Source organism: Lepisosteus platostomus, chromosome 8 (genome assembly GCF_059453375.1).
Source record: "Lepisosteus platostomus isolate fLepPlt1 chromosome 8, fLepPlt1.hap1, whole genome shotgun sequence".
Taxonomy (NCBI): Eukaryota; Metazoa; Chordata; class Actinopteri; order Semionotiformes; family Lepisosteidae; genus Lepisosteus; species Lepisosteus platostomus.
The window spans coordinates 43,675,163-43,691,847 of record NC_142618.1 but is presented as its reverse complement, the minus strand read 5'-3'; the positions used below and the strand labels follow the sequence as shown (position 1 = coordinate 43,691,847).

General features: G+C 36.7%; 1 protein-coding gene across 1 annotated transcript; it reads right to left on the bottom strand.

The window, feature by feature from the left end:
* Positions 1-1,494: 1,494 nt before the first annotated feature.
* prlh2 (prolactin releasing hormone 2) lies at positions 1,495-4,991 on the bottom strand. The gene is made up of 3 exons (XM_088644430.1): positions 4,867-4,991; positions 3,329-3,501; positions 1,495-2,701 (listed from the first exon to the last, which is right to left on the bottom strand). The coding sequence occupies exons 2-3, from the start codon at positions 3,480-3,482 to the stop codon at positions 2,502-2,504; spliced, it is 354 nt and encodes a 117-aa protein (XP_088500556.1). The 5' UTR covers positions 3,483-3,501; positions 4,867-4,991; the 3' UTR covers positions 1,495-2,501.
* Positions 4,992-16,685: the final 11,694 nt, after the last annotated feature.

Genomic DNA, 16,685 nt, shown 5'->3' with positions numbered 1-16,685 from the left:
GATCTGTGCCTTTATACAGCTTTAATCCTAAATTGATTAGAATGCTCCTTAATCTTGGTAGTGATATAATTGCTTAAATATTACCTGATGACGGACCTTAAAGAGAATACAGGGGTGGACAAAATAATGGATACAGTACATCAAGTGACATATTAATATTTATTAATCTATAAGGAGTTGGGCCACCCTTTGCCTTCAGAACATCTGTTACTGTTATACGAGCTGTTTCTAACAGGATATCGGGCCATTTTTCAAGAAGGAAAGCCTCAAGTTCTTTGAGAGTTGAAGCAGGTACTGTATACAGTACATCTACTCTCAATCTATGTTTTAGAACTGCCCATAAGGGTTCAAAGATGTTTAGATCTGGTGATTGGGAACCCATGGAAGGTGACTGGCATCATCCTGGTGTTCAGGAAACAACTCTTTAATCCATTTAGCAGTGTTTATGAGTTGTTACTGTCTTGGAATATAACTTCTTGAAGAAACAATCTCTGCACCATAGGATGGACCTGGTTGCCTGAAATAGCCTCGCATTTTTTTTTACACATCCAGATGTGTAAAAAAAAGTGAAAGATGGCTCATCAGACCAAATTATTTTCTTCCACTGCAAAAATGTCCAGGTTTTGTGCTCATTAGACCAATTTCTGCACGTTGGCCTTCGTTACAGGTGGTTTCAGAATGTAAGCCCTACCATACAGTACATTTTTCTTGAGACTGGGTCACGGAAGTGTAGATTCAGTTCTGTGGTAATAAAATCGATATTTGTTAAAGACATCTTTTGTAGTGGAAACATATCGGTAATTAGTATTGAAATTAATGTGAATTGTGTAGAATCTGTTATAATTGTGATGTAGTTATTTCAAAATATGAGTCCCTTTTTTTGCTAGGTGTTCCTATTATTTTTCCACCCCCTGTAGGTGTGTTTATCCTGAAATCATGTTTATACATAATACTATTATATAAATGATTAATGAATACTGTAAGTGAATAACACTTTCACATGAATGAAGCTAATACTTACATGGACTGAAGGCAAGAAACTCAAACCTTTACAATTTATATATGGTATGTTTCTCTTCTACAGTAATGTCATAGCTCATTGGTTAGAAAGTCTTGATTGATATATTTTTGGTTTGTCAGTATTTGTCTTTGTCTGCTTTGGTTTGATTATAACCTATAAATACCAAAACTCAGAGCCCGCAATCCTCTACTTACTTATCCCAGTCCATGTTTTCTAAAAATTAATTTAACAATTTGTGTAATTAGTCAGATAAAAAAATTGGTGGGCTACCTGCCAGATAAACACATTCAATATTTGCACAGCAGTGTTACATGTATATTCCTCCAGTCTCATCAGTGCATTGAGAAACAAAATGTATTTCATTGTGCTAAATACCAAATGAAAGTTTATTCAATACATTATGGTGACAAGTACACTGAAGCGGCAAACGCTAATCAGAGTTTGTATTAAAAAATGTACAAAACATTGGAAAATGTATGTGTTATATATTTATTAATACCCTTTTCTGTGATGCCTAGAATTCAAACAAAAGCAAAATAAAGGAAAGAGTGACTTACATTACGGAACAGGATACATACAGTATAGGAACCCAACCAGCAAGGCAAACTCATTAAATATGTCTTTCTTTTACTATAATGTAACTTGTACTTTATTATATTTCAATATCACATTCATCAATCACTCATCATTTGAACAATTTTTTTTATTATTATCATCATTATTTTAAATTAGTTCTCAAACACATTAGTTAATCATATATCTGTATATATCTAATTATCTAAATTAATTGAATATATAGTAGTATTTGTTATTACTAATTTATTACAATATTCAAATGGCAAAATCAGAATAATCAAGATTGCCTTTTTACTTAGGGATTCCTAACTTTGAATACAACAAATACAACAATCCAAGTGTACTAAAATATTGGATTAAATGTCAGTGATCATAGTACATTTTAGTTTTTTAAGAATAACATTATAACACATCACCACATATTTTCTTACCACATGAAAGCAAAGCTGTAAGCTTGATCTGGAACAAAATACTTAATTCCATCCATCTTGCTTTCACACATTAAAAATTAAATTCCAGTGACATATGCTGTATTAACTAACATTTTAATTTCAGGTTATTTGAATGCAACATCTGTACTGAGTATTGCACCCAGAGCTTCACATAGTTATTCATTTTTAACATGTTCTTCGCATTTATGAAACTGATAAAATTACAATATGAGTTTCCATAATTGGTGGTTTTCAAATTACAATGAGTATGCTGAATAAAATGCAGCATTTTAAGAAAAGAGTTATTGGATATACTGTATATGTGTAAATGTGACCTTATATATACACAATTTCTTACAACAGATTAGATGTAGGTATAGCATTGTTGTGGAGTTTTAGAACAAGCACATTTCAAGAGGCCTTATATTTAAATAATGTAATATGTTATTAGTGTTGATGCAGTGCTACTGTTGTCATGGTAACCAATCTGATTCTTCTCCCAATAATGTCTTGCCTAGGCTCCACCCTTCATGGTCTCTCAGACTTTTCAGGAGAAGGTCCAGTTTATTGACCTCAGCTCTCAGGTGGCCATTGCTGTTCATTTGCCTTTTCCCAAACCGACCAATCGGTCTTACTCCTCGGCCGACGTACCAGAACGGATCTATCTCCCGGCCTATAAATAAAAAAAAAAACATATATCAAATGGATAATTGAGATAAAGTTGGAAATCTTATTTATTTCATAAAACCGCAAGGTACAAAACAGCAAATCTCGACAATAGATAGCTCTCATCATTCTATTAGCAGCTGATTCTGTCTAGAAATTACCCTTTAAATTATTGTTGGTATACTGCTTCCTAAATTTAGAATCAAATTTCAATTACCCAGTATATCATCACTCTCATTGTTTTCTTTACCTGTGTGTTTACAATCAATTTCAAATACTGAACTGCTTTTCTATACACTGTATGTGAGAATGAAATTAACAAGAACTTTACTATTCTGTTTACATAATGTGATATTACTGTACACTCATAGTGTACAATGATTCCTTACTTTAGAAATCATAAGAACTTTGTTTTTTTAATCTAAACTGCTTGTAATGTAAAGTTAGGATTTTACTTGCTTATATAATTGAAATGAAAAGTTTTATATTGAGTAAAAGCCACCAACACCAACAGAGCAGATCACATTTATACACATATTGTATATAGGCACAAATAGGAAGTGAAACATAGCAAATAATAGGGAATTAAAAGTAAAACACAGCAGCACCAAATAGCATAAAACATTCTACTTACTTCTGTTATCGATGCTGTGCTTAATTGTTGTTCCCTGTGCACTAGTGAAATTCATAGACACCAGCAGTATGACTGTGAAGATGGCGGTAACCTTCATCCGTTTATGCTCTGAGGAGTATTTCCCTATAGGGCACCAGGCTGAGGCACGCAGCATTGTGAACTGTACCAGGGCACTGCAGAGAGCATGCAATACAATATATCAGTAGACTGTTGGCTCAAACTGTCCATATTAAATGTGTCTAAATTACAGTAAGTGCTATTTTAAGTGAAGATCTTTAAATTCAAGTATTTGACTAGTACAGTATTTGTGTCTTGACACTCAATCTGCTTCACATAGTCATGGGTATTAGGAATGGTTTGAATCTTTAAGAGACAAAAGTGTATATTACGACAAAATAAACATTCATAAACTGCTGTGGGATTTTCCAATATTCTGCAATAACTTTTAAAAAGTATGTGATGGGAAAGAGAGGTTGGAATCCTGTACTCATAATTATGCTGTACTATGCTATGTTAGGTCCAGTAGGTACTGTCTTTTAAGTAGCTCACTGCATTTAAACCAATATAAAAGAAAACTGACTACAAAAACAATTTCATAGAGTGAAACAGAGATAGAAAATCTAATGTAAATGGTTTCTGAGGGTAAAAGTCCATTAATTCATTGCTCATGTGAGCATATTTGCATCTTTTTGTATCTACAATATTAGAATATATCTTACATTAGTTGATCCAGTAGAGCATATTAACAGCCACATGGTAGGTGAGTATTCAGTAAACTTAAAAGAAGTATGGTAGCATAGCCTTATATGTACAGTTCAAGAAAAAAACATTCTAACAATAAAAAAGGATTCGTTCAAACACATCTAAATATACAAACAAAGATTGCACATGAGCAACTGCAATAATTGTGGACAAATTCACAAAGAAGGCATTAAGAATGGATTACCTATATTTAGCAACATGTACCCTTCAGGAAAAATACTGTTTCCAATGATAAATTCTATAATGCCTGGCAAACTTTTCTTAAATGCATTGATGAGCTGAAACTTTTTATCTTTAACATTCTTTGATTAACTGTCTGAGATCTTAGCTTATGATTCTGTGGGTCCTATAATAATAAAAAAAAACAGAAAATACAGAACCAAAAAAATCAGAAAATGCTTTTCAGTAAATCTACAAAACAATACAGCATCAGCATTTTGTGTCAAAATGTGCAAAAAAGAACACATTGATATTTAAAAAAAAACATTTTACTGCTTTTGTAGCTATACCCTTAAGATTATAATTGTGTAGGAATTCATAATGAAATTGTAGTTATTAACTTGTAATGGTTTTGTTTGCGCTCTGTTTTTTACATCTTGATAATTAAAATGTGATAGGAGAATAGTACAATTGCCTTCAATAATGTTTTAAGAAAATGTCATCAGCCTTAAGTTCCACATCTTTGATAGAAAAGTTATTTTTTAAAAAAAGAATCAGTGCACCAAGTGAAAAAGTAAGCAAAGTTACGCTGAAAGTCAGTTACAATCCTCACATACCTTGTTCCTAACCCCAGCAGGTGGCTATGGTAGGTGCTCTTGCTGTCTGTCTCTCCCTCTGTCTATATCCATAAAGAAGTGCCGTGAGAGTGGATTTATATAGACACACGCTCCACTGGATGAGATGCATTGATGAGGAACGTCATTTACAGGTGGGCTTCTTCCAACGATTTTTTTCCACTCTCCCTCACACAAAAAACAGCAATTATAACCCTCTTTTTCTTGAAGGTGTTTTCTTCACAGTTGGCACGTCAGGATACACTTCATCAAAGGTTCACTGACAGGAGAAGAACATTAACAAGTGAACAGATAACCAGCTTTCAGGATCCTGACTCCTCATTAGTGGTACTAAAAACAGGACTTAAGGAGGCAGACCCTGCGTCAGTCAACTTGATGGGTATTGAATTGCTATGTTGTGGTTCATAAAAGCTGAAAGCAAAAAGGGCCAGAAATCTGGTAAAAAGTATATAAATGATTTTAAAAACTTCTGCTCTAGAAGTTTTTCCTAAATTACATAGACATTTCTTAATTTTTTCTTAAATTACATACAAAAACATAGACTACCTTGAAAATGTACACTGATCTTTAATATGAAGTCATTTTTGTAAAATTACAAGATCATAAATACATATTTTTTTTATCTTTATAGTTTATTCCAAGCCTGAAAGTTCAAACTTACGACTTCTTAAGTTAGTTAACAAAATCTAAAGGGAAAATATTTATATACAATATACATAAAATATAATATTAAAAAATGGTATATGTACAGTACTCTATAATTGAAGTATTCAGACCAGAAAACTCAACATGACATTAATATTAAAGTTGCATTTCTTTTTTTGTAAGTATCTACCAAGTTACACGCCAGCTTGGTGCAATTTTTGACCATTTTTCCAGGCGGATTTGCTCAAATCTGGGGGGGGGGTTGCATGGGGATTGATTTTCGGTAGCAGTTTTCAACACCTTCCACAGATTCTGAAAAAAATAAATGTTTTAACTAGATTCCAGATGCTAGTCTAAATCCCTTGTTGCTACTGAGTGTGAAGTAGTCGTCTGAGTTAATTGGATCAATCTCTTTTGTTCTAGATTGAAGTTTAGCTCATTAACCAGTCAGTATATGACAGTCCCCTGGCACTAGAGATCAATTCTATTCTTTGCTATCACTACTTTACTTTTATAGACACATATTCAAGCATACCATTTTTATTGCTTCCCCACATCATTTTGATGTGACTTTGAACAGTTAAGAATCTAATAAAAAGGCAAACACCATGTCTTGACTTCTTTGGTATAATGTGGGGGCGTGTTCATGGTGAAGGCGGAGCCCTGGATTAAGGGCAATGTGTTGCCTTAGTAACCACAGCTGTACTGGCTAATTTCGAACGAGCTGCAGCTCTGGGGGCCCTTTAAGACACACTGAGCACCTCCCCGGAGGGATGAGCAGACCCCCAGAAGGAGAGAACCTTCCAGCGACAGTCCTGAAGAGGACTGTGATGTGAACATTTTTCCTTCATTTTCTTTTCTTTTCATCAATCTTTTGGCTGTGCACCTTTTCTTCCAGACTGGACCCCATTAGACAGTGAAAGTCCAGCCTGAATACCACTGTCCCAAGCAGTTCTTTTTCCCCAGGCTGGACCCCACTAAATAAGAACCGTTAGGCCGTTGGGCAAAACTGTGAATTGTGCTTTTTTGGGGGGGGGTTTCACTAACCTCACACCAGGGCCTCCTCCCCCTCTGCCCCCTCCTCCTTTCATGTGTAGCTTCCAATAGCTTAGAAATGGTCATGACATTTATATAGATAGCGTTGGTAAAAGTAAAGAAGGCATCAGTTGCTGGGCAGGCTCCAGCAGAATGGAGGAAGAGGTGTGATTCCACTGATGCAAGAGGGTGGCAATCCAAGCCAAAGGCAGGGGTGCAGAACTGAAACCGAGGATGGAGATGACTCCATTGGTGCAGGCAAGTGGTGAGTTCAAGTTCAAGGGTTTCAGAGCTGTTGTAGGGCAAAGGAGCCACTCAGTGCTGACAGGCAACCCCAAAGAAACAGGAATGAGGTCTGATTTTCTGGTTCCTGGACCAGGGGTATAAGAATGTGGGAGAGCAAATCGGGGAATATACTGCACTCAGCTAGATGGTTTATGGCTGGGAGGGAAGGGATACCATTGCCACCACTGCCTGCTGGAGAGTGGGAGGAGATGGGGCAGAGGTCAATACCTTCCTGGTGAGTTTTCCATGTAGCCTGGAGAAGTAGATGTTAAAGAAGAACCCTCTTGTATTTGACAAACAAAAGGGTGTCTCTGTACTCCTCAAGGGACATCTGCAGAAAACACAGGGTGAGACAAATCAAGGAGCCATTACCAGCCAACATCACACCATCTCCAATTGCAGCGAGGAATGTATCAAAGAGGTGAGCGGAGTCCCATTGTTAGATGGGACAGCAAAGATTGTGAAAGTGGAGCCCAGATGTGACACTGACTAAAGTGCAACTCACAGTTTCCTTAAATTCCTTAAATAAAATTATAGCCAGCATTGGAGAGTATGGAGACAAGGAAACTTTGTCGAGTCCCAGACACAATATCCTGCCTTGTCACAATGACACAAATGTCTTGATTTCCTAGGAAAAGATTAAGACATTTTGTGATAAACCTGCCTGTAGTAGCTCCGGTTAGTCTTACCAAGGTTTCACAAAGCAGGTTCCACAATTCCTCAGTCAGTCAGTCACTCACTCCTTCGCATTCAGGTGATTTAACACACTGAGTATATGCCTTCAGATTCAAAGCCAACCCAGGAAGCCCCTCTTCCTGCTTTTTAAACTGTCACCTGACCAACTGTCATCCAGCAGTCAGTCAGGTGACTTAGGACAGCCACTCTTCCCAAACAATTCTGGTTAATGTGTTTTAGGTAATGAGTGACAGAACCTCATTACAAACACAATACAATACAAGCCCAAGCATAGTATGAGCACTCCTAATGCTTCCCTTAGTCAAAACACAGAAAGGGATAAAAAAGTCTCACTTCATCAAAGGCAAGTGTCCCGTGTTGCTCACAGTTAACAATTAGTTATATCTCTTGGTATTCGTGTTTTTCCTGTTTCATTCCTCCCACCATAATGCCTCCAGTATACACTGTACGTGTGCACCCTGTCAGCAGGTCCTCTTGTAAAACCAGGGAATAATGCAAGCTCATAGGAAAAAAAATGTGTATAACCAAAAACAAGTAGAAAATGATAAATCAACTAATTATGCAGGTTACTGGTTTTAATGACGTGCCTCCATACAGAAGCTTGTTCCATACTCCAACGGTACAACACTTTGGGTAAAGAAGAGCCTCCTGTCCTGTGTTTTCAATACATTTACACATCATTTCTATCTGTGCCCTCTGATTCATGGTTTACTGTTCATTCTGAAGAACTCTGCAGGGTTTACAGACAATTGGCCTGTCCTGGTGCACAGAGACTCTGTACAAGGTGGAGTAAATGAATCACTCTTTGTACACTCATTGAGGCAAAATGATCTTTAAGGTGAGACTGAAAATGTCAGTGGGCTAACAAGAAGGTGCAGTTTCCAAGCCTGCGAACGAATGGGTTTGACAGAGTGAAAACAGGTGTCAAGGTCACAATTATGGAGCCACAAAATTTATTTTCCCAGATTCTTTGCCAAATGGACACATTTAGTTAAGAAATTAACTGAAGATTATTAAGAAATTTGGAAACATCTGCAATTAACTAAACATATAAAATATATAAGTTGTGACAACCACATAAAGTATACTACATTATGGTAGTTTGGAAATATCTGCAATGAACTAAGCATATGAAATTTATAAAAAGAACACTATATAATATATAAAATATATATTAAATTTATAAAAAGGACACTTCAGTTAGATTCACTGTTAGACAAAGCTCTCTGATTTGACACAAAATTGGTCCCACAAGGATGTTGACGATACAATATGCTATACAATATTTTAAGACAAAGTGACACACTTATTCTTTGCTTTCTATGCTTGTATTTTACTTATTAACTAAACCGCTTGGTCAATTCCTGATATTCACCATTTGCTAACGGGCTAACTTTTACGGTTTCTTTCTGTTCATATTAGCAGCAACTTTACAGATCATTCAGTACAAAACAACATACAGTACATATAAAAACTCTTGAGTTGTGACAACCACATAAAGTATACAACTACATTGTGGTAGATTAATTGGTGGGTTTGAATTGCATTATTTAGGTTTTGTAACTCCACCTATCCCTCAGACATGTTGTGGTAGACAAAGGAAAAGACAGGAGATGAAACCAGACAAAAGAAAACATTGACTTAATGGTTGTTTTTTTTAAATCCATGTCAAAGGGCACTATCCTTCCTGTAGGTCATTTTTTAATAATACATTTTCAGTGTAGTGTTAATAGGTCCTTCTTATTTGTGTCTGCTGTAATTACTATTTTTTTTCATTTTGACTTGGGCCTCTGTGCTCTCCAACCTACATGAGCTAAACTGAAATTAAGTCTTCTAAATGGTTAGTTATTTAAAATTATTACATTTTAATGATTAGTGTTAGTTTTTCTAACGATTAATTCATTTTTTTTTTACTGTTGAAAAAATTGGAAAAAAACTAAAGATTCTACAGAAGTAAAGCAATACTGTATGTAACCAAATATGTATTTACAGGCATTTGTCATTACATGTAATGTTCTCTTTTTTTATTAATGTTATAAGCCTGGCAGGACCTGAAATCTGTTAAATATACATGAATAAAATAAATGGAAAAATACATTTTATTCTCTACTCTCTAACTAAACTATCCTAACCTGAAACCTCAAGCAAATTAAATCACTTCACAGCAGTATAGAGATGTGTTAAATAGGGAGATATATAAATCTAAACCTACATGTGTGTGGGCTGAGAGTCTCATTGATCTTTTCTTTTTTTCTTACTGTTTAAAATTGTTTCAAAAAAGTTTCCTCAATTTGAGGAACAAGTAGCAAAATGATTCAACCATTAAGAGTAGATAATTTATAACAATAAAAAAGAGACAACAAACAGTAAAATTGCTTTAATAGTTCAGTAAGAAAAGAATACTAATTTCAGACAACATTATAAGTAGAGATAAAAACAAATGACATGAAATATTAAATTCATAGAATTCAATATCATATTTGTTATATTAAATTCATTCTTAATTTAAACTTCTCTCACACCCTCTTTTGGTATAATATAATAATTATACTTATTAATAAAATAAGTAGTACATATACAGAGCACTCCAAACAGTGATCTAAATCTAAAGAGGGATTTTCATTATGAACTGAAACCTTATCCTTAATAACTTCCTTCCTGTCAGACAATTCCAAAAGCTGGAAGATAAAACTGCACTCTTCATCTTTTAGAAATAAGATTACAGTTCTAATAATGAAAACTTTTACAATTATTTGTGTTTTACCAAACAAAAAAAAAAACAAATTAACTATATATATATAACTATAAAAATAATTAAAATTATTTAAACAGGCTGCTTCAATGTAGAAGATTGCAGTGCTAAAAACATATAAAATATTTCAGTTTTAATGTTGTACCACACCTGGATTAAGGAATGTACTTTTTCAGGTACAGAATTTCACATCCATTTCCCACAGTTATTTATAGAATATTTTTATTTTTTTAAATAACCTTTTATCAATGGGTTCTATGTTGAAGGGGAGTATGTAAAATGAATTTTTTGGGATATCAATTTTATATCAATTAAACAACTTTGTATATTTTTCTCATACAGTATGTCCAACACTCATTAAATTGTTAAAAAAAAACTTTGCATCAATCAAATATCAGTATGACAAGACCACCTTGAAATAAATCCAGGGGTGCTCAAGGAACTCACAAAAACACAGACAGAAAAAAATGCCTGTTTACTTAAGTTGCAGAAAAATATTTACAAAAAAGGAAAAACATTTAAAAACCACAAACTGCAGACTTTTCTATTTCTGCTTGCAAGGAATTAGCAAACACCAGGCTGTTTTCTACACGCAGACAAGATAACACCTGGGTAAAGACTCGCAAAAACTAACTTGCTACATCATGAGTGCCAACTAAAATACACTAAGCTCCACCCCAGTTACTTCTGATAGGCAGGAATGTTCCATTTAAAACAGGGGTGAGACAGGCTCTGTAACCATGATACAAAATGGTGAAACAAACAGATTAGGACAGGACTGTGGATCCACAACAGGTTAGACAAAATAACCACTGCATAGATTAGCATGTTTATCATAATTTACATAATTTACACATGCCAAAGTACAGGATAAGGACTACAGGTGAATTAGTGAGAAAGGTTAATGATGGACCTCAGAGATCATATGATGCCAGCCCTTCATCACAATCAGAATTTTGCTTATTCCTGCTAAGGGTTTTGGCAGCCAAGAGCCTCCCCTGAAAGAACAGAGCACAAGGCCGGACTACACACTAGTAACCTAGTCAATCACAGGGCACACATACACTAGCTCATAGTGCCTGTTCGAAGGCAAATTTAACTAGCCAGAATGTCCTGGAAAGGTAAGAGGAGTGTCCTGTACTGTATATGTAGAAAGAGAATAAAAGCCCTACAAAAGAAATATGTGTATAAAATATAAATTCTGCAGGAGTTTTCGGGATTAAATGGAATTATAAAGTTGTTTATGAAGTAGCAGTACAGTTATGTTGTTTTGCCCACAAGGGCTATATACTTTAAATACAGAATATAGCAGATAAAACTCCCCAAAATAATATGAAGTGAGATGGAAATTTGGGGGCCAAAATTAATATTTAACCCTTTAGGATATTTTAACCTTTATAATATTTATTTCTCTTATTTGGTTTTGAAGGAGAATGCAGAGGCCCAATTCAGAATACATAGGTTTCTTTTAGTTGCTACAGGCTATATGGTAAATTAATACAACACAGAAATAAACTTTTTTGCACCTGGCTGCTTACAAGAGAGAGCACTACCCTTTTTCCTGTAGAGCAGGTGTTCATAAATTTCTCCAAAGGCCCACAGCTCATGCCCACTGGCTGTAGTCCTGTCTTCCACTGTTTCCCCTGTCTTCTGTGTGTTGCCTGATGCATAGTTGAGTCTGTTGGGCATGTGGTTTCATATAAATATAATGCAATAAGAATACAAGAATATGGGTTAGAGAAATAAGAAAGAGACAAAGGGAAAGAGATCCTAAACAAAAAAAGAAAATAATTTCAAGTAAAAATTGCCTGACAACCACAATCTGGCTCTCACACTGATAAAAGTCACAAAAACACTAAAACCAGTAACACGACTACAATGACATGTAACTTTGCAAAAGCTCCAGAAGTGAAGAACAAGGTCATCCTCTCAGTCTGGCAGCCCAGCAGCCCCCCCAAGAAAGAGGCACTACATAATTACCATCACAACTGTCCCATATTAAAACTTTTAAATGTAATCCAGAGGACAGTGACAGTCCCTGACAGTCCCTGACAGTCCCAACCATTGTGAAAAAGCAAAGTATAGTCCTAAAGATGGTTAGGATACTTACATGTCCTTTCTCCAGACCTCATTGAGGGCTTCAGGGCCTCTGTGGGCCCATACATCATAGTGTCCCAGTTTGGAGGTGGGGTGAGGTAGCCCGAAAAGCAACAGCCATCCTCAGATCCTGTAGACTCCGGCCTCCTCCTGCTTCCTAAAAGGAGCAATGTGGTCGCAGTGTTTAATTTGTGCCTGTTGTAAATTCTGATATCAGACCAAGCACACTTCAAGGGAACATATGTTGATCCATGTAAGCTAGCACTGTGAAGAAAGATGAACAAAGATGCAGACATCCCAAGTTGTCTGAGAGGCAGACCAAGACCTGAATATTTATTTATTTTTTCTGTACTAATGGACACATATGGGTATTCAGGTCCAATTGTGTCTCAATGGAAACAGTTTCCCACTTTAGCCAGTGTCATTTGTTTGGGTGGATATTTTTCTGATCCTGAAGGTGCAGTCTTTCGAACTGGCTGGCAAAGGCTTCGGAGCAGATAGTGCATACGAAAGTCCCCATGGCACACAACAGTCTCACCAGTAACTCAAAAGTCTGAGTAGTATGATAGTATTCTGCCAGAGTCCTTGGCCAATGGAATCTGCTTTGGTCTATCCTACAGGACAACCTCCATCTGCCAGTCTCACGTTCCTAGACCCCTTCTCTTAAGGACACTCCAGCCCTTCCTTGTTTTCCACTCATGACCCGCACCTGCTCCCTGTTCCAACCCCCTTTCAGTTCTCCTTAAAAGCCAGGTGCTCACTTTATTCGGGGCTCTGGATTGATCCCCGTATCGTGCGAGTCTGGGACCTGGAAGAACCTGTTCCCATTAAGGTTTTATCATCTGTTCCTGTTCCCCACCGGTTCCGATCCTGTTCCCGTTTTTTAAATCTAGTTTGTCTTGGATGGACTGCCCGGTTTTGGACTTTTGCCTTTGTTTGGATACCCCCTTGGATTTTCTCCTGGATTGTTTGCCTCGGGCACACCTCCCCCGAACACCAGCGCCCCCTATTTTCGTCCCCATATTCTGCATGACTTTTTTCCCCGTGTTTCTTCACTTTTCCCTGGATCGTGTTGTCCGTAAAGGGACTGGAAAGAACTGTTCGTTACAGCCAGGAGCTGCTTGAGAGATCCAGCAGCCCTTCTAGATTGACTCAGCAGTGCAGTACATCACACACAAAGTACCGTTCGAGTCTCATTTTTAACAGACTTGTAACAGGATGAATGGGTGAGTAAAAATACATTTTTTAAATTAAAATAGTTTTTAGATTTAAATGAAAAGAAAGTGATACATAACTGCCATATTTAAGCATGGGTAACCACTAAACTGTTGTCTGAATACTGTTCTAGTCCTGAAAAAGACAGAGGAGCTAATGTCAAGCAACACTAAAATGAAAATGCTTTCACCCTAGGGCTCTCCATCATTAATTTATTTTGGTTTTGCAAATGTGACTTTCCAGCTGCTGAAATACATTTTTAAATTCTTGTCTGTGTAATAATGAGTTTTCTGTTCTGTACATTTCCATTCATACTCTTAAACCTTTTACAAAGGATTCTGTCTTCACCAAAATACATCATTAACATTTCATGTAGCTTAGTTTTTAATAGAGAAATCTGTGGCTCCTCATAGTACAAATTACTGTATGAACAATTGCACAGCCTGCTGGACATACTGTAGGTAATAAAATAATTTAAATCGAAGAAAAGTATCTATGCAGTATAATTCAATGTTGTCTGAACCACTCAGATTGAAGCAAACTGTCTTTGTTGATATAAAAGTAAACATCTAAGCTATTTTAAGTACACTGTACAAAACAACCAGGTTAAAAATAGGCATCAGACAAACTTCACTCTGTTTACTGGTTCAAGGGAATACTATCATGAATCAAATAAAGTCATCTAGTCTCTCACTGAGAAAATATTTTTTAAGCATTTAGTTTAATTATTTAAACTATTAATGTATAAAAAAATAGAATGTTATATGTCCAGATTATGTAAGGTTATCACAGGGATACAAGTCAACAAGACCTTTCATAGCAAGAGATACCCCAGTGGATTTCAACTGATAGATAACGCCCCAGATAACGCCCCAGATTTCTGTGAAAGGAACATAACAATCATACAGCAAGGTAAATCTAAAGGACTTTTGAACTTCACTGGCTAAAATTTCTATCCAACTCATGGATACATATTGTCCCTACATCAGAGGAACAGGTCCAAAACCTTCTTTGATAACAGGAGGGTGACTATCCAAAATTAATAATGATCTGGTCATCCACAGATTGGAACATCACAAAGGTTTGCAAACACAAGGGAACAGTTTGGCCCATCTTCCTTGTAGTAACGATATGCTTGTTAGAAAAATTCTAGAAAATTCTTTTCTGTCTTCCTCCCTATTGGCAACCCAACACACAAATCAAACCCAGACCGCGACTGTACATTCTCATTCGCTCACAGCAATCACACAGACTGTTTAAAAGTCACACTGACATCTTCATCGCTTTACTCAGACAGCCATATTCTCTTGTGCCCCTTTAAAACAGGCTGTCTGAGTAATCCTCCAATCCCCTCTGGGGATGCTGCTGACACCCACCCCTTCTGGGGCTCACATCTTTCACTTTCTGGTTTTTCAGGATCCTGGCTGTAACATACTGTACAATGCGTGACGGTCTAACTCCTCTGAGTTTACACTGGCCATTATGTAGGGAGACTAATGCACACAGCTGATGCCACTCCCCTAATACTGACATGCGCACAGGGGTAGTTGGTCCCTCCTGCTGCCCTGTCACACAGTGTTTAGAAATTTATCTGGGCAGCACAGTGACTCAGTGGTTAGCATTGCTGTCTTGCAGTTCCTGAGTCCTGGGTTCAGTTCTGGACCTGGAGTGGTACCTGTGTGCACCTCCAGGTGCTGGGGTTTCTCACCACAGTCCAAAAACATACTGGTAGATTCTGGTGATCACATTTTCTGCTGTAGTCTCTACTGATTCCATATGTGTCTTATTTCATTCTACCTCTCTTAAGCTCTGTCTCTTTTCTACTCTATGTGGTTTTGTTAATTGAGAACTTTTGGTTTGGACTCTACCTATACCATTTTGAAACATACTTCAAGGCATGAAGCATTATGATCTCAGTTCCCTTATAGTTCTTTCACCTCCTTACTCTGCCTTGATTGAATGAAAGAACAGATCAATACAGATATTCTCTCTAGTAGGAGTTCTGACAAAACTAAGGAATGATTCATCTAGATTACATTTTCCACCTCCACTTCTGTCCTTTGTCTCTCCGGAATGCTGTGCATCTACTAGTGATGTATTCATTGCCATTCCTGTCCATTAGCTGTGTTTCATTGTTCCGATTATATCATAATCACTTGCTAATGTAGTAGTTTCTATTTCTAGGTTCTTCCAGGCTGAAAAAGGCTCAACAGCTGAAACCTTGTGTTTCTTCTCGCAACGTTTCAGTGTGGAATTAAACATTACATTACCCTTTGCAGCCATTGGTTAGTGAAACAGTGTCCCACTTGAACATCTTGTCTCCAAACTTCAAATTTTGTGTCACATAAACACCTTAATTTTTCTCATAGGTAGGCTCTTCAAACTCAGTGTTCCTTATTTTGTATATTTCATTTTTATTCATGCTTCTGTACCTGCATGTAATACACTTTACTTGTCTGTATAGAATGAAGTGTACACCCAGTATTGAATTTTATTATTCCAGGTAGGTTTAACAGTGTTCTTCCTATTTTGTTATGATCTATAAACATCATTAGTTTACTAGCCATAATCCAGCTCATTGACAATAAATTAGGAAGAACAGTAGTCTTTTATGCAATTGAATTTAAAAAATCCCATCTCAAATCCTGCATGCGATTGCAATAAAGATACTATGTCCATCCATCAATTTTCTTACTGTTACTTCCAATTCTGGGTTGCAGGGTAGCTGGAACCCTATCCCAGCACAAGGCAGGGTATGTCCTGGAAGGGATGCCAGTCCATTGCAGGGTGGATACAGAGACACACACACACTCACACCTACAGTAGGGCCAATCTTCTCAGTAGCAAATGAACATATATATTTTTAGACTGTGAGAGGAAACCAGAGCACCCAGAGGAAACCAACATGAACATTGGGAGAGAACGTGCATGCAGACCCCCACGCAGACAGCACGCCAGGTCTGGGATTGAACCTAAGGCCGGGCCCAGTGCTGAGGTCAGCAAATGCTGACCACTGCATTGCACAACCTTGCCGCCCCAAGGATACCACATGATACTGCAAATGTGTGGCAAAATG